The sequence below is a fragment of the Mesoplodon densirostris genome, chromosome 4 (assembly GCF_025265405.1).
Source record: "Mesoplodon densirostris isolate mMesDen1 chromosome 4, mMesDen1 primary haplotype, whole genome shotgun sequence".
NCBI classification, from domain to species: Eukaryota; Metazoa; Chordata; class Mammalia; order Artiodactyla; family Ziphiidae; genus Mesoplodon; species Mesoplodon densirostris.
Window position 1 is genome coordinate 149,786,972 of NC_082664.1, and position 19,296 is coordinate 149,806,267.

Here is a 19,296-nt window from a genome sequence, read left to right on the forward strand (position 1 = left end):
AATGACAACACTAACTAGCAGTGCTAAAGAAGAAAAAATTTAAAACGGAAAGAAATGATAAAGAGAGAAAAAATAAAGAAAAAGGAGAAAAAGGCAAAGAAGAAATAAAAATGAGAAAAATAAAAAAGGCTAGAGAAAAGAGGAAAAAAATCCACAAAATTGCAGAAACAAGGAAAAAACAAGCTAACTGTGGGTCCAAGGCCGTCAGGTCACCAAAAGCAGCTTCCTGGGCTCTAAGGACCAAAAACCTTGGCCCAGCTGGGCTCTTTTATACAGTGTTTGTGAAGTACATCACAGTGGGGTACTGTGAGGTCACAGCAAGAAATGGACCCATCACCGCTGGGGATAAACCACAGTGGTTTTCTCACTTTTTCAGTTCAAGGCCCCTGTACACTTAGGAAAAAGGATCCCAAAGAAATTTTTCTGTACGTATGTTATTAGATATTGGTATTCACTTTGGTATAAATTAAAATCTGTAGGATACTTCAGTGGCCTTTTTATTTCTAGTTTGAAAAGATGTAATAATTTTAGAGAACTCATAATGTCTACACTTGATCTACAGATTCAACACAATCCCTTTCAAAATCCCAGCTTCTTTGCAGAAATTGACAAGCTGATCCTAAAATTCATATGGAAATATAAAGGACCCAGTATAGCCAGAACAATCTAGAGAAAGAACAAAGTGGGAGGGCTCAGACTTCTCAGTTTCAAAACTTACTACGAAACTGTAATCATCATGAGAGTGTGGTACTCGTATAGCATAGACACATAGATTGATGAAAGAGAGCTGAAAGTCTGGAGATAAATCCATGTATCTATGTCAACTGACTTTCTGCAAAGGTGACAAGACCATTCAATGGGGAAAGAATAATCTCCTCAGCAAATGCTGCAGGACAACTGAATAGCCACATCCAAAAGAAAGAACTTGGATTCCTAGCCTACAACATATACAAAAAATTAAGTCAAAATTTATCAGAGACCTAAACTTAAGAGCTAAAACAATAAAGCTCCTGGAAGAAAATGTAGCCATAAATCTTCATGCTTTGGATTAGGAGACGGTTTCTTAGATATGACACCAAAACATAAGCTACAACAAGAACAAAAATAAATTGGACCACATCAAAATTAAAAACTTTTTTTTGCTACGAAGGACATGATCAAGAAAGTGGACAGCCCACAGAATGGGAGAAAATATTTAAAAATCATATATATGAGGAGGAGCTTCAAGGTGGTGGAAGTGTAAGACGTGGAGATCACCTTCCTCCCCACAGCTATATCAGAAACACATCTACATGTGGAACAACACCTACCGAGCACCTACTAAACACTGGCAGAAGACCTCAGACCTCCCAAAAGGCAAGACACTCCCCACGTACCTGGGTAGGGCAAAAGAAAAAAGAAAAAACAGAGACAAAAGAATAGGGATGGGACCTGCACCAGTGAGAGGGAGCTGTGAAGGAGGAAAGGTTTCTACACACTAGGAGGCCCCTTCGCAGGCGGAGACTGCGGGTGGCAGAGGGGGGAGCTTCGGAGCCACGGAGGAGACTGCAGCAACAGGGGTGCCGAGGGCAAAGGAGAGAGATTCCCGCACAGAGGATCGGTGCCAACCAGCACTCACCAGCCCGAGAGGCTTGTCTGCTCACCCGCCGGCGCGGGTTGGGGCTGGGAGCTGAGGCTCAGGCTTTGGAGGTTGAATCCCAGGGAGAGCACTGTGGTTGGCTGTGTGAACATAGCCTGAAGGGGCTAGTGCTCCACAGCTAGCCGGGAGGGAGTCCGGGGAAAAGTCTGGACCTGCCGAAGACTCAAGAGACTTTTTCTTGCCTCTTTGTTTCCTGGTGCGTGAGGAGAGGGGATTAAGAGCGCCCCTTAAAGGAGCTACAGAGACGGGCGCGAGCCGCGGCTATCAGCGCGGACCCCTGAGGCGGGCATGAGACGCTAAGGCCGCTGCCGCCGCCACCAAGAAACCTGTGAGCAAGCACAGGTCACTACCCACACTTCCCCTCCCGGGACTCTGTGCAGCCCGCCATTGCCAAGGTCCTGTGATCCAGGGACAACTTCCCCGGGAGAACGCACGGCGCACTTCAGGCGAGTGCAACATCACGCTGGCCTCTGCCGCCGCAGGCTTGCCTCGCATCCATACTCCTCCCTCCCCCCAGCCTGAGTGAGCCAGAGCCCCCGAATCAGCAGCTCCTTTAACCCTATCCTGTCTGAGTGAAGAATAGATGCCCTCCGGTGACCTACATGCAGAGGCAGGGCCAAATCCAAAGCTGAATCTCAGGAGCTGTGCAAACAAAGGAGAGAAAGGGAAATTTCTCCCAGCAGCCTCAGGAACAGAGGATTAAATCTCCACAATCAACCTGATGTACCCTGCATCTGTGGAACACCTGAATAGAAAACGCATCATCCCAAATTGAGGAGGTGGACTTTGGGAGCAACTATATATATATCCCTTTTTCTCTTTTAGTGAGTGTATATGTGTATGCTTCTCTGTGTGATTTTGTCTGTATAGCTTTGCTTTTACCATTTGTCCTAGGGTTCTGTCTGTCCTTTTTTTTTTTAACTTAAAATTTTTTTTTCTTCATAATTATTTTTTATATTAATAACTTTATTTTATTTGACATTATTTTATTTTATCTTCTTCTTTCTTCTTTTTCCTCCATTTTATTCTGAGCCATGTGGAGCACAGGCTCTTGGTGCTCCAGCCAGGCGTCAGGGCTATGCCACTGAGAAGGGAGAGCCAGTTCAGGGCACTGGTCCGCAAGAGACCTCCCAGCTCCACATAATATCAAATGGCAAAAATCTCCCAAAGATCTCCATCTCAATGCCAAGATCCAGGTCCACTCAACGACCAGCAAGCTACAGTGCAAACACACCCTATACCAAACAACTAGTAATACAGTAACACAACCTCATCCATTAGCACAGAGGCTGCCTAAAATCATAAGGCCACAGACACCCCCAAACACACCACCAGACATGGATGTGCCCACCAGAAAGACAAGATCCAGCCTCATCCACCAAAACACAGGCATTAGTCCCCTCCACCAGGAGGCCTACCCAATCCATGGAACCAACTGTAGCCACTGGGGAGAGACACCAAAAACAACGGGAACTACGAACCTGCAGTCTGTGAAAAGGAGACCCCAAGCATAGTAAGTTAAGCAAAATGAGAAGACAGAGAAACACACAGCAGATGAAGGAGCAAGGCAAAAACCCACCAGACCTAACAAATAAAGAGGAAATAGGCAGTCTACCTGAAAAAGAATTAGAATAATGATAGTAAAGATGATCCAAAATCTTGTAAGTAGAATGGAGAAAATACATGAAACGTTTAGCAAGGACCTAGAAGAACTAAAGAGCAAACAAACAGTGATGAACAACCCAATAAATGAAATAAAAAATTCTCTAGAGGGGATCAGTAGCAGAATAACTGAGGCAGAAGAACAGATAAGTGACCTGGAAGATAAAATAGTGGAAATAACTACTGAAGAGCAGAATAAACAAAAAAGAATGAAAAGAATTGAGGACAGTCTCAGAGACCTCTGGGACAGCATTAAAGGCACCAACATTCAAATTATAGGGGTCCCAGAAGAAGAAGAGAAAAAGAAAGGGACTGAGAAAATATTTGAAGGGATTATCGTTGAAAACTTCCCTAATATGGGAAAGGAAATAGTTAATCAAGTCCAGGAAGCGCATAGAGTCCCATACAGGATAAATCCAAGGAGAAACACGCCAAGACACATATTAATCAAACTATCAAAAATTAAATACAAAGAACAAATATTAAAAGCAGCACGGGAAAAGCAAAAAATAACACATAAGGGAATCCCCATAAGGTTAACAGCTGATCTTTCAGCAAAAACTCTGCAATCCAGAAGGGAGTGGCAGGACATATTTAAAGTGATGAAAGGGAAAAACCTAAAACCAAGATTACTCTACCCAGCAAGGATCTCATTCAGATTTGACGGAGAAATTAAAAGCTTTAGAGACAAGCAAAAGCTAAGCGAATTCAGCACCACCAATCCAGCTTTACAACAAACGCTAAAGGAACTTCTCTAGGCAGGAAACACAAGAGAAGGAAAAGACCTACAATAATAAACCCAAAACAAGTACGAAAATGGTAATAGGAACATAAATATTGATAATTACCTTAAATGTAAATGGATTAAATCCTCCAACCAAAAGACAGAGACTGGCTGAATGGATACAAAAACAAGACCTGTATATATGCTGTCTACAAGAGACCCACTTCAGACCTAGGGACACATACAGACTGAAAGTAAGGGGATGGAAAAAGATATTCCATGCAAATGGAAATCAAAAGAAAGCTGGAGTAGCAATTCTCATATCAGAGAAAATAGACTTTAAAATAAAGGCTATTACAAGAGACAAAGAAGGACACTACATAATGATCAAGGGATCAATCCAAGAAGAAGATATAACAATTATAAATATTTATGCACCCAACATAGGAGCACCTCAATACATAAGGCAAATACTAACAGTCATGAAAGGCGAAATTGACAGTAACACAATCATAGTAGGGGACTTTAACACCCCACTTTCACCAATGGACATATCAGCCAAAATGAAAATAAATAAGGAAACACAAGCTTTAAATGATACATTAAACAAGATGGACTTAATTGATATTTATAGGACATTCCATCCAAAAACAACAGAATACACATTCTCCTCAAGTGCTCATGGAACATCCTCCAGGATAGATCATATCTTGGGTCACAAATCAAGCCTTGGTAAATTTAAGAAAATTGAAATTGTAACAAGTATCTTTTCTGACCACAACGTTATGAGACTAGATATCAATTACAGGAAAAAAATCTGTAAGAAATACAAACACATGGAGGCTAAACAACACACTACTTAATAACCAAGAGAGCACTGAAGAAATCAAAGAGGAAATCAAAAAATACCTAGAAACAAATGACAGTGAAAACACAATGACCCAAAACCTATGGGATGCAGCAAAAGCAGTTCTAAGAGGGAAGTTTATAGCTATACAAGCCTACCTTACGAAACAAGAAACATCTCAAATAAACAACCTAACCTTACACCTAAAGCGATTAGAGAAAGAAGAACAAAAAACACCCAAAGTTAGCAGCAGGAAAGAAATCATAAAGATCAGATCAGAAATAAATGAAAAAGAAATGAAGGAAATGATAGCAAAGATCAATAAAACTAAAAGCTGGTTCTTTGAGGAGAAACAAAATTGATAAACCATTAGCCAGACTTATCAAGAAAAAAAAGGGAGAAGACTCAAATCAATAGAATTAGAAATGAAAAAGGATAAATAACAACTGACACTGCAGAAATACAAAGGATCATGAAAGATTACTACCAGCAACTACATGCCAATAAAATGGACAACCTGGAAGAAATGGACAAATTCTTAGAAATGCACAACCTTCTGAGACTAAACCAGGAAGAAATAGAAAATAAGAACAGACCAATCACAAGCACTGAAATTGAAACTGTGATTAAAGATCTTCCAACAAACAAAAGCCCAGGATCAGAAGGCTTCACAGGTGAATTCTATCAAACATTTAGAGAAGAGCTAACACCTATCCTTCTCCAACTCTTCCAAAATATAGCAGAGGGAGGAACACTCCCAAACTCATTCTACGAGGCCACCATCACCTTGATACCAAAACCAGACAAGGATGTCACAAAGAAAGAAAACTACAGGCCAATATCACTGATGAACATAGATCCAAAAATCCTCAACAAAATACTAGCAAACACAATCCAACAGCGCATTCAAAGGATCATACACCATGATCAAGTGGGGTTTATTCCAGGAATGCAAGGATTCTTCAATATACGCAAATCAATCAACGTGATACACCATATTAACAAATTGAAGGAGAAAAACCATATGATCATCTCAATAGATGCAGAGAAAGCTTTCGACAAAATTCAACACCCATTTATGATAAAAACCCTGCAGAAAGCAGGCATAGAGGGAACTTTCCTCAACATAATAAAGGCCATATATGACAAACCCACAGCCAGCATTGTCCTCAATGGTGAAAAACTGAAACCATTTCCACTAAATCAGGAACAAGACAAGGTTGCCCACTCTCACCACTCTTATTCAACATAGTTTTGAAAGTTTTAGCCACAGCAATCAGAGAAGAAAAGGAAATAAAAGGAATCCAAATCGGAAAAGAAGAAGTAAAGCTGTCACTCTTTGCAGATGACATGATACTATACATAGAGAATCCTAAAGATGCTACCAGAAAACTACTAGAGCTAATCAATGAATTTGGTAAAGTAGCAGGATACAAAATTAATGCACAGAAATCTCTGGCATTCCTATATACTAATGATGAAAAATCTGAAAGTGAAATCAAGGAAACACTCCCATTTACCATTGCAACAAAAAGAATAAAATATCTAGGAATAAACTTACCTAAGGAGACAAAAGACCTGTATGCAGAAAATTATAAGACACTGATGAAAGAAATTAAAGATGATACAAATAGAAGGAGAGATGTACCATGTTCTTGGATTGGAAGAATCAACATTGTGAAAATGACTCTACTACCCAAAGCAATCTACAGATTCAATGCAATCCCTATCAAACTACCACTGGCATTTTTCACAGAACTAGAACAAAAAATTTCACAATTTGCATGGAAACACAAAAGACCCCGAATAGCCAAAGCAATCTTGAGAACGAAAAATGGAGCTGGAGGAATCAGGCTCCCTGACTTCAGACTATACTACAAAGCTACAGTAATCAAGACAGTATGGTACTGGCACAAAAACAGAAAGATAGATCAATGGAACAGGATAGAAAGTCCAGAGATAAACCCATGCACATATGGTCACCTTATCTTTGATAAAGGAGGCAGGAATGTACAGTGGAGAAAGGACAGTCTCTTCAATAAGTGGTGCTGGGAAAACTGGACAGGGACATGTAAAAGTATGAGATTAGATCACTCCCTAACACCATACACAAAAATAAGCTTAAAATGGATTAAAGACCTAAATGTAAAGCCAGGCACTATCAAATTCTTAGAGGAAAATATAGGCAGAACACTCTATGACATAAATCACAGCAAGATCCTTTTGGACCCACCTCCTAGAGAAATGGAAATAAAGACAAAAATAAACACATGGGACCTAATGAAACTTCAAAGCTTTTGCACAGCAAAGGAAACCATAAACAAGACCAAAAGACAACCCTCAGAATGGGAGAAAATATTTGCAAATGAAGCAACTGACAAAGGATTAATCACCAAAATTTATAAGCAGCTCATGCAGCTCAATAACAAAAAAACAAACAACCCAATCCAAAAATGGGCAGAAGACCTAAATAGACATTTCTCCAAAGAAGATATACAGACTGCCAACAAACACGTGAAAGGATGCTCAACATCTTTACTCATTAGAGAATTGCAAATCAAAACTACAATGAGATATCATCTCACACCAGTCAGAATGGCCATCATCAAAAAATCTAGAAACAAAAAATGCTGGAGAGGGTGTGGAGAAAAGGGAACACTCTTGCACTGCTGGTGGGAATGTGAATTGGTACAGCCACTATGGAGAACGGTATGGAGGTTCCTTAAAAAACTACAAATAGAACTACCATATGATCCAGCAATCCCACTACTGGGCATATACCCTGAGAAAACCATAATTCAAAACGAGTCATGTACCAAAATGTTCATAGCAGCCCTATTTACAATAGCCTGGAGATGGAAACAACCTAAGTGTCCATCATCGGATGAATGGATATAGAAGATGTGGCACATATATACAATGGAATATTACTCAGCCATAAAAAGAAACGAAATTGAGCTATTTGTAATGAGGTGGATAGACCTAGAGTCTGTCATACAGAGTGAAGTAAGTCAGAAAGAGAAAGACAAATACTGTATGCTGACACATATATACGGAATTCAAGAAAAAAAATGTCATGAAGAACCAAGGGGTAAGACAGGAATAAAGACACAGACCTACTAGAGCATGGACTTGAGGATATGGGGAGGGGGAAGGGTAAGCTGTGACAAAGCGAAAGAGAGGCATGGACATCTATACACTACCAAACGTAAGGTAGATAGCTAGTGGGAAGCAGCCGCATAGCACAGGGAGATCAGCTCTGTGCTTTGTGACCACCTGGAGGGGTGGGATAGGGAGGGTGGGAGGGAGACGCAAAAGGGAGGGGATATGGGAACATATGTATATGTATAACTGATTAAATTTGTTATAAAGCAGAAAAAAAAATTTAAAACAAATAGAAAAAAATGAACTCACCGTATATTAACTTGGTTAATTAACCACACAGAATAAAAGAATAAATTAGATTAACTTTTGAAAAAAAAATATATAAGTGTTCTCACACACACAAAAGGTAAATATGTGAGGTGATCAATGTGTTCATTAACCACTGGGAATTATCAAATCATCACGTTGTACCCTTTGAGTATCTTACGATTTTGTCGATTATACCTCAATAAAGCTGGGGGATCAAAAAAAAAGGAGCAGAACTGAGTTATTTGTACTGAGGTGGATGGACCTAGAGAGTGTCATACAGAGTGAAGTAAGTCAGAAAGAGAAAAACAGATGCTGTATGCTAACACATATATATGGAATTCAAAAAAAAAAAAAGGAATAAACAAAATGGTCAGAAGAACCTAGGAGCAAGATGGGAATAAAGATGCAGACCTACTAGAGAATGGACTTGAGGATATGGGGAGGGAGGGGGAAGGGTAAGCTGGGACAAAGTGAGAGAGTGGCATGGACATATATACACTACCAAACGTAAAATAGATAGCTAGTGGGAAGCAGCTGCATAGCACAGGGAGATCAGCTCAGTGCTTTGTGACCACCTAGAGCAGTGGGATAGGGAGGGTGGGAGGGAGGGAGATGCAAGAGGGAAGAGATATGGGGACATATGTATTTGTATAACTGATTCACTTTGTTATAAAGCAGAAACCAACACACCATTGTAAAGCTATTATACTCCAATAAAAATGTTAAAAAAATCATATATATGAAAGGGAACTTGTTTCTAAAATATATAAAGAACACTCAAACTCAATAATAAAAACACAAATAAACTAATTAAAATATTGAAAAGGATCTGAATAGACATTTCTCCAATAAAGACTTACAAATGGCCAATAAGAACAGGAAAAGATACTTAGCATCATTACTCATTAGGGAAATGTTAATCACAAAGAGAGATGGTAGTAAGTGTTGATGAGGACATGGAGAAATTGGAACCTTAATACTTTGCAAGCGGGAATGTAAAATGGTCTAGCCACTTTGGAAAACAGTCTGACAGTTCTTCAAAACGTTAAATGTATGGGTTACCATATGACCCAGTAATTCTACTCCTAGGTATGTACCGAAGAGAAACGAAAACAGGTTCACACAAAAACTTGTACCTGAATGTTCAGTTCTGACTACTCAGTTCTGACACTGTAGCATGAAAGCAGCCATAGATAATATGTAAATGAATGGCACTGCTGTGTTTCCATAAAATGTTACTTTTTGTGCAATTTGTAATTTGTATTTGAAAGCTGGATATTGTGTGTAGCGCAGTAGAGACTGGGATAAATAGTATTTATGTCCAGAAAGGGATATACGTCTTCATTTGCCAGGCCTTTAGTGAGGGGGGTTAAGTCAGCTCAGTCAGTAGCTGAGCTAGGTTTGCCTTTTGTTGTTGCTAGGCTTACCTTCAGTGTACCATCAGCTTTAAATTCCTTTGGCATTATCTTGTGCTTTGGGGTGGGGCGGGGAGTGAGGGCTGGTTTTCTTAATTTCTGCGCCATTCTCAGCTTGAGGCATTCTCTTTGCACCTGCACCTCAGAGAATGTCTCTCTGTGATCTTGCTTCTCTCCAATGGTACACTGTTGTTGCTTGTTATTCAGTGCTCAGTAATCTGGTGTGTGTGTGTGTGTGTGGAGGGGGTGTTCCTCTGTTGTCCAGGTCCAGGCTCAGTCTTTTTTTTAATTAATAAATTTAGTTATTTATTTTAGTTTTGGCTGCGTTGGGTCTTTGTTGAGCACGGGCTTTCTTTAATTGTGGCGAGGGGGGCACTCTTCGTTGCAGTGCGTGGGCTTCTCATTGCGGTGGCTTCTTTTGTTGTGCAGCACCAGCTGTAGGTGCAAGGGCTTCAGTAGTTGTGGCATGTAGGCTCAGTAGTTGTGGTATGCAGGCTCAGTAGTTGTGGATCATGGGCTCTAGAGCGCAGGCTAAGTACCTGTGGCGCATGGGCTTAGTTGCTCCGCGGCATGTGGGATCTTCCCGGACCAGGGCTCCAACCCATTTCCTGCCTTGGCAGGCGGATTCTTAACCACTGCGCCACCAGGGAAGCCCACCAGCCTCAATCTTAAGCAAACCCCGTGTCCCTGGGTCTCAGTGGTGGGGCTCTCTCAGTGTGTCTGTCCCTCTCCTTGATGTAGATCTCTAATGGTTGGGCCCAGGATAATTTCTTGTTCTTCCTTTAGGTTAGAGGTTTGTTGTTGTTTTGCATTTCCCTGTGATCTCAGCTTTCTGAAGTACTCATGAATATTTATGATTTTGTATATTATCTGGCTGTTTCCTGTTAGGTTAGAAACACTTTTGTCTAGCCATCTATATCCCACTCAGAAATTAGAAATGCTCAAATTTTCTTTATGCTCTAGTTTTAAATTACACCTTAAATTCTACACATTCAATTTCTTTAACAGATATAAGGCTATTCTGATGTTTTCCTTCATGAGTCAGTTTGGCCAATTGTATTTTTCAAGGCATTGCTCCATACTAGAACAATTATCGGTATACGCTTTCCATAATATCTTCCTATCTTCTTAATGTCTGAGTAATCAATCTTTGAGTTCTAAATTGTAATATTTATTTCATTTACTTTTAATGTAAGGATTGATCTAATTTTGTTTATAAGTTGACTATATTACTATTTGCTTTTGGTTGGTCCCATATTTTCTTTGTTCCCTTACCCTTATTTCCTCCTTTGGGATTAAGAAAGGGTACTCTTATTATTGCATTTTCTCCATTAGCATTTTAATGATAACTTTCTGTAGTTTTAGAATAAAGATACATTTTTGACTTATTAGGGGATCCTTTTGATCTGGTCAAACTTAAATTGATGTTTTTACCACTTCTAGAACAGTGGAAGAAGCTTTCAACAGTTGAATTCCATTTACATCCTTCTGCCTTTTGTGCTATTGTTATAATATATTTTAATTCTATATTTGTATAAAATCACCTAATATAATTATTGTGACTTGACTTGTATAAAATCTCTAATATAATTAATATCCTTTTACACTTACCCACTTATTTACCTCTTCTGTATGCTTCATTCCTTCCTGCATTTCATGCTTCTCTCTGGAATCATTTTCCTTCAACGTGAAGAACTTTAAGTACTTTTTGTTGTATGTATCTGCTACTAACAAATTCTCTGCTGCTTTTTTTTCCCTACAAACGTCTTTGTTTTGCATTATTTTTGAAGGATATTTTCACTACATATAAAATGCTGGGATTCACTGGGTTTGAAATTTCCTTTTAGTACTTTAAAATGTCACTGCATTATCTTCAGGCTTCCATAGTTTCTGGTGCAGTATATTTCTAATTTTTCTTTTGTCAATAATATGTAGATTTTGCTCTTACAACATTTTTTTTTCCTCTTACAACTTCTAACAATTTATCTTTACTTGGTTTTCAGAAGTTTGACAACAGTTGCCAGGAGTGGCTTTGTGTTTATTTTGGGGTTTATCGAGCTTCTTGACTCTGAAGCCTGATTCCTTCATCAAGTTTGGAAATTTCTTGACCATCACCTCTTTAAATATTTCCTGATTCTTCACAGTTCTCATAATGTTTTACTCTATGCCAGATGTCATGTATAAGAAAACCATAGAAACTAAAGTCGATGTTATTTTCAACAGAAGACAGCTTGCTCTTTCCTATGTTACGCAGATAGGATATGGGGCAGGTCACCTTGATCCAGTCAGGAACTGAGTGCAGCTGGCATTCAGCGGCACCTTCAGTTAGACATTGTCTTCCTCTAGTTACAAATTTCTCAAGGACAAGACCTGTGATGTGTTTGTGGTAGAGCCTTCATTCTAGTGGGACTTACTCCCCTAAGCACCTGCTCCCAAGTGAGACTGTGGGATATTTCTGTGGGCTCTTTCTAGCCCAGTCCTCTAGCCCACCATGCCCACTAATCCCTCAGCAGACATCCCACAAGGAAAACCTGCCATACTTCTGGGGTATTTACAGATTCCAGTTGGTCACACCACCTAAATGTTAGGTGCTCCACTGGTTTCCCTTCTCCTAGGAGGGTCCCGCTGCTGATGCTTCCCTAATCTTCAGCCTTGGCCTAGGCTTGACAAATGCTCCCAGAGAAGTACACAGTTGGCCATCTCAGCTCATCTAGGAAGGGCTCCCCTGTCTCTGTAATTTTACTTCTTTGCTTCCATTAAAAAAAGATTTTTTAAAATTTATGTATTTCTTTTTTAGCTGTTTCAGTGGAAGTAATGGCTTTCTGCCATCTGCTATATCCTATCTGGTAGCAGAACTCCGAAATTTTTAGTGGCTACTAGAAAAATGTTAAGCTCCTCAGTCTGACAACCAAGACTTCGTAATCTTATCTCAACATACATCTTTAGAACTATACACCAATCTCTCAGATCCTGAAATTCTCTGGTTCCCACCATGTTCACTGAACGACCTAAATTATAGAAATCTGATGTATGAGTTTCTGGAAAGCAAGAACCTCTCTTTCTTGATAATTTTATACTTAATGCCTAAGATTGTACCTTGAATATAGTGTACACATTAAGAAAATAGAGAAAAGAACCCACTGAACTGACAAAGATCAAAACGAAAAGTTTAGGCTTAAAAGGACTTTTTTGTCTTTCACACACTGAATAAATAGTGAGTGCCTACTATGAGCCAGTAGACATTGTAACAGGTTTCTGGAAATAGAATGCTGATATAAGAACAGACATAGTTCCTGCTTTCATGGAACAATGAAACTAATCTAATAATAAATAATAAGCAGATGCTTTGAGAACTTACATAGGGCACTTTTACCTAGCCTGAAAACTGGATGAGTGTCAGTGAAGGCTTTTCAGAGTGATAACTGAGTTGAGAGCTATAGGCTGAATAGGCATTAATTAGGGTAAAGAGGCAGGAAAAATTCCACGCAGGTAACATAGTATCTTGGAAGGCTCTGTGACAAGAGAAGCCTGGTACTTCCAAGAAATGAAAAATGTCCTATGAGATGTAACCGTAAGAGTGCAAAGGGCATTACAGTGAAGATAAATCAGAGAAGAAAGCAGCGAGCAAACAATGAAGGGATTTTGGTATACATTAAATATAATGGGAAAATATAACAGCAGTTTTTAGCAGGGAGGTGACAGGATTAGATCCGCATTTTAAAAAGGTCATCTTACTCAACATCACTAAGTATTTAGAGAAATGCAAATCAAAACTACAATGAGGTACCACCTCACACCAGTCAGAATGGCCACCATTAAAAAGTCTATGAATAAAAAATGCTGGAGAGGGTGTGCAGAAAAGGGAAGCCTCCTACACTGTTGGTGGGAATGTAAGTTGGTACAGCCACTATGGAAAACAGTGTGGCAGTTCCTCAGAAAACTACAAATAGAATTACCATATGATCCAGCAATCCCACTCCTGGGCATATACCCAGACAAAACTCTAATTCAGAAAGATACATGCACCCCTATGTTCACAGAAGCACTACTCACAATAGCCAAAACATGGAAACAACCTAAATGTCCATCGACAGATGAATGGATAAAGAAGATGTGGTACATATATACAATGGAATACTACTCAGCCATAAAAAAGATCAAAATAATGCCATTTGCAGCAATATGGATGCAACCAGAGATTATCATACTAAGTGAAATAACTCAGAAAGAGAAAGACAAATACTATGTGGTATCACTTATATGTGGAATCTAAAATATGGCACAAATGAACCTATCTACAGAACAGAAACAGACTGAAGACACAGAGAACAGACTTGTGGTTGCCAAGGTGGGTGGGGGAAGGGGGAGGAATGGACTGGGAGTTTGGGATTAGCAGATGTAAACTTTTTTTTTTTAAATTTATTTTGGCTGCAACGGGTCTTAGCTGCAGCATGCGGGATCTCCAGTTGCGGCACTGAACACTGAGCTGCGGCACCCACACAGGATCTAGTTCCCCGGCGACAGATGGAACCCGGGCCCTCTGCCTTGGGAGCACACAGTCCTAGCCACTGGACCACCAGAGAAGTCCCAACAGATGTAAACTGTTACATATAGGATGGATAAACAACAAGGTCCTACTGTATAGCACGGGGAACTATAGTCAATATCCTGTCAATAAACCATAATGGAAAAGAATATGAAAAAAGAATGTCTGTATGTGTATAACTGAGTCACTTTGCTGTACAGCGAAGATTGGCACAGCACTGCAAATCAACTAAACTTCAATAAAAAATAAAATCAAATAAAATAAATAGTACATAAAAAGGTCATCTTGGCTAACGTTAGAAAACAGATCAGAGATGCAAAAGCTAGAGTAGACAGAAACATAACCATTAGGAAGCTGCTGCATTCCTCTAGGTTCTGGTCACAATGGAAAGCAGAGAAACACAAGAGATTTTAGGAGGTTAACAAAAACAATCAATAGAACTTTTTATATATCCCCTTTCCTTCTCATTTTATCATTTAACTTAATTCTCATCTTTCTGTTTTCCTCAAGTTGTGACTTAACTAGTCTCTTGCTTCTTAGACTGGTTCAACTTCAATCAACTAAAAAGTTTAAAGAGTTAAAAACAAAAACACCTTATTAAAACCATAAGACTGGGACTGGGATTGACATATACACACTAATATGTATTAAATGGATAACTAATAAGAACCTTCTGTATAAAAAATAAATAAAATAAAATTCAAAAATTCAAAAAACAAAAACAAAAAAACCCAGAAGAGTGGGGAGAAAAATAGGTAAAGCAAACAGTTTCTTGATATTTACTTAAATGTTGTTATTCCTTCCATTTTACCACGTTATGCTCGAAATTCTTCCCTGGGCTTCAGACTCTGAGGTGGAAGAACACTGCCATACATAGGATAGTTTTCCAAACATTCAGCTGTGGGACAAGACATGTCAGAATTTTCATAAATCCTTGTGGTTCCATGTGGGCAATGATGTCGCCTATGCAAACATAAATAACTTATCATAGTTTTACTCACATGAGCAATTGTATATACACATTGCAGAGAAAACGATGTTCTGAGATAGATGGTTGTTTTGACTGATATAGTGAAAGAAATAGACATTTGAAAAGATTTAGTTACATAGTATGAAAAAAAAAGATTCAAACAGCAAGATGAAAAAGTAGCAGATGCAGGTCAAAATTTCCCTGAAGGGCTCTCTTTGACAATCTTGATCCTCCTAAAGACAGGCAACGTATTGAAATATGAATGAGTTTGTCCTACTTGTTTTTTTCCCCTCCTTTATTTCAAGCAGGTAGTCAGGACCCTGATATGTCCTTCTTGCAGGACTTTGGGAAGGGCCGAGGATATAAGCTGCCTGAAGTCAACACGTTCTCCTGTCTTTTTAAACACAATTGATGAAGAGATGAAATCAGATATCCTTCTGGAAATGAGGTCCTAAGAGGAAACAGATGGTCCTGGACTGCAAAAGAGGGAAGAGGGGACGACTCCCCAGAGAGAGGAAGGAGGTAGAAGATGAGGGGGAGGGAGTTCTTAGAAGAGCGGGGGTCTTTGCCCCATTCTATCAGTGTTCCAGCAGGTGGCCGGATATCAAGAGCTGGCTAGGTGGAACCCTACAACAGTGGCTCCCAACTTTGCCAAGATTCTTGTACCTCAAACATAAACTTCAAAGCAGCGGTGGCACCACTCTTGAAGGGATGATGCGAACTTCAGCAAGAGACATTTCAGTGGGAAGCTTACCAATGTTTAGAGCCCAGAGAAGGCTCCTCTTGCATTGGCAATGCCTCTGCTCCCTGGATCATTCTACTGCTTGGAGAAAAGGAAGCCTCCAACATAATGAAGACTGAAATTTCCTGACAGCTGGATGGGAAAGGAACTTAGGTTGGATAGAAATTAATATAAAGATTAGAAAAAAAAATTAATCAATTTTCTTGCACAGCAGGGTTTTCAGATATGAATCAAATCCTCAAAGGTCGACTTATCTTTTAATCTACATCCGATTAGTAATTAAAAACAACATTTACCATGAAACTACGGGGAAACTGCTTCCCATCACCATGTGAAGTGTTTTTCTTTTGGAGGGGATTACAGTACGACAGGATTGACATCTTCATAATATTTATTTAGCAAATAGTCATCTAATCCCTGGGTCAGCAAGGAAGCTGAGGAAGGAGATGACTGCTTACAGGTTAGGCAGGACTCACTGACCAATTCTGGGTTTCAGGAGACTACCTACTACCTTTTCAGTCCGTCACATCCCAAAGGAAAGCAGTCTGGATGGGATTGGGAACGGGAATATGGTCAGGCCGGCATGGAAAGCTACGAACAGAAGAAAGCGTAACACGGGTCGAAAACTCATAGACTTGCACACCGTTCTACTTTCCTTCCGTTTCCTTTTATTTATTTTTAAAAAATTCTGTGGGCATAGGGCTTCCCTGGTGGCACAGTGGTTGAGAATCTGCCTGCCAATGCAGGGGACACGGGTTCGAGCCCTGGTCTGGGAAGATCCCACATGCCGCAGAGCAACTAGGCCCGTGAGCCACAACTGAGCCTGCGCTTCTGGAGCCCATGCTCCGCAAGAAGAGAGACCGCGATAGTGAGAGGGCCGGGCACCGCGATGAACAGTGGCCCCCACTTGCCGCAGATACAGAAAGCCCTCGCAGAGAAACGAAGACCCAATACAGCCAAAAAACAAGAAATTAAAAAAAAATTTTGTGGGTATACACTCTCCCCGTCGGATCAAGCCTCCACCCTTGGCAGCCGGACATCTAGCCGCTGCTACACAGGCGTATATCATCTGCCTGGCGCCATAGCATTTCAGTTTGCGCCCCTGGATAGGAGCCGACAAAGCAGAACTGCTTAACCCGCGGTAGCTGGCGGGTGAGCAGCGAGCATCTGCGGACCCGGGGATAAGTGGGACGTCGCTGGGCCCGCGTCCTCCACCTTGGCGGGGCGGCCACTCTGAGGGCTCCGTTCCCCGAGACCCCAGCTCGCTTCCAAGCCCCGGCGGCCGCTACACCGGCCGTTTCTTACCTGCAGGTACAAATCTGACACAGACACCAGGTCCTCATGCTCCCGGCTCGCGGGGCCGGCTCCACAGCTCCTCCGCAGCCGCAGCTCCTGCAACTCCACCGCACCGGCCTCAGTCCAGGTAACAGGCGGGGCGCGGCCAACGGACGCTCAGCCTGCTTCCGGCGGCGCCAGAGACGCAGACGGGTCAAAGGTCGTGCGTTCTCAGTCCCGCCCCCGGCGCGCTGGCGTATGGTGCACGCGGAGGTGAGGGTGCTTGTTCTGCGGGTGGTGGGGTCGGCGCTGTGATTCGAGCTGGGCTGGCTGGGCGGCGGGAGCCTGTAAGTGCGGGCCCACAGGCGTCCGGGCGTCCTCTTCCGCCAACCCCAGGCAGTGGCGGTCCCGGGTCGCCGCGGCGGCAGGGCGGGGACGGGGCTAGGGGCGAGCCTGGGCTGAGAGCGGCTGCCGTCCGAGCGTAGTGTCCGGGCCGGGCCGGCCGGCCGTTTCTCAGTGCGGACCCGGGATCCTCAAAGAAAAAGGGAGTGAGGATAAAGGGAATGTAGAGTTGAGGGTTTGTTTTTTCTTTGTTTCCCCGCTGTGGAAAGGAATGGAAGACGTTCAGTGCACCTGCACGTGAGCCCAAACTTTAGTCGGGAAGCTGGGTGTTTTACCTCCAGTGAAAGCAATTGGGAGTGATAGGAGAGGCTTGGAGAAAGATCGAGCAGGGGAAGAGAGAGATGTCGGCATCTTCTCTCCCTCCTGCATAAGACCCTTCCAGTATGTAATCACTGACCTGGAGAAATAATGCCCGAGTACCGAGTACGGGGCAGAGTTCCAGGTGTCACTGTGCACCCAACCCCTACGAGCTTTGTGATTCATCGCAAATGGCCGATCCGGAAGGATGAGTAGACTCCGCGAGTACAGTCGTGGTACAGTATTTGTTGAAGTGCTCAAATTGGACTTGGGCCTGGGTGGGTCTGTCCCTTCAGTAAGCATCCGTTGGGTTCTTACTTTAAGGGACTCGAGAAGTCTTGTCAGCTCCCAGCAGTAGAAGCTCTTATCTTTTAACGCCCCGATCTTCAGCCATTTGGAATACATGTTGAATTATTAGTCACAGGAAATAAGTCACCATGGTGCTCAATAGTTTGGATAAGATGATTCAACTCCAGAAGAACACGGCTAACATCAGGAATATCTGTGTTTTGGCTCATGTTGACCATGGTAAGAATCCTTCCTAAATGGCTTATTTTCAGTAATTGAGGGGGTGCGTCTCCGCATGTGTCAGTGGAGTGATGCTTGCTAAGCTGCAAGTCTTATTTCCTTTAAAAGTTTGCTGTGGGAGGAACACAGCTAACTAGTGATTGTTATTCTTCTATGTAGTATATTTTGTTGTCTTTTAAACGAGAAGTTGAGTTTTTAAGTATTTGTCAAGTATTTTGAAATGGCTTTGTAATATAACACGTCTGTAGCCTTGACGTAATGTCCTCAGAACCTGTGTTATGTGATTCTGTTTAACTCGTCCGATGTTTATTGAACATCTGCTAAGTTCGAGGTAATTTGCTAGCTATGTCAGAAGGTAGAGATTTACGCACAGGAAACCAGCCCAGCTATATAGAGAGGTGATTTGGGGGTTGAGGCGGCACAACACGAGACAGGCAAAAAGTAGACTCTAGGGGTTGAGAGGGCTGGAGGGTCGGGAAGCTAGTAATGGGTTAAGAAAAGGGCTTTAGAACAGTGTTAGAGATGACCCCGGAATGGTGATTCAAGATGGCAGATGGGGACACACATTTCAAGTGGGAATAATGTCAGCAAGGGGAGAATGAAATGTACGTGACCAACGCACGGGACATGAGAGGGGGGAGGGATGCATGGTGCTTAGCTTCTCACAGACATTGCTTTCATCCCACAGCATTGCCTCCTGCTAAGCCCGCGCTTGGTTTCAGACTCCTTCTTAGTTCACGTAGCCACAGCAGAGTGATAGGATTGGGAGTGTGAAATAAAACCCATATACCATCCCGAAGGTGAGGGAGTAAGAGAGAAAAGTGAAGAGGTCGGC

At 41.5% G+C, this 19,296-nt stretch overlaps 2 protein-coding genes across 7 annotated transcripts in view; one reads left to right on the forward strand and one right to left on the reverse strand.

The window, feature by feature from the left end:
• Positions 1 to 15,026: 15,026 nt before the first annotated feature.
• Positions 15,027 to 17,377, reverse strand: SAXO2 (stabilizer of axonemal microtubules 2). Its single transcript, XM_060097480.1, is given in 2 exon segments — positions 15,027 to 15,210; positions 17,265 to 17,377. Coding segments are annotated over 2 exon segments (222 nt in total). The 5' UTR covers positions 17,303 to 17,377.
• A 105-nt stretch (positions 17,378 to 17,482) lies between these two features.
• Positions 17,483 to 19,296, forward strand: part of EFL1 (elongation factor like GTPase 1) — a 135,246-nt gene continuing 133,432 nt past the window's right edge. The window contains exons 1-2 of one of the 6 annotated variants that reach the window (XM_060097484.1): positions 17,487 to 17,507; positions 18,258 to 18,461. In XM_060097484.1, the coding sequence (XP_059953467.1) occupies positions 18,371 to 18,461 (91 nt within the window). In that variant the 5' untranslated portion in view covers positions 17,487 to 17,507; positions 18,258 to 18,370. The other 5 variants (XM_060097483.1, XM_060097481.1, XM_060097485.1 and 2 more) reach the window with 5 other exon arrangements.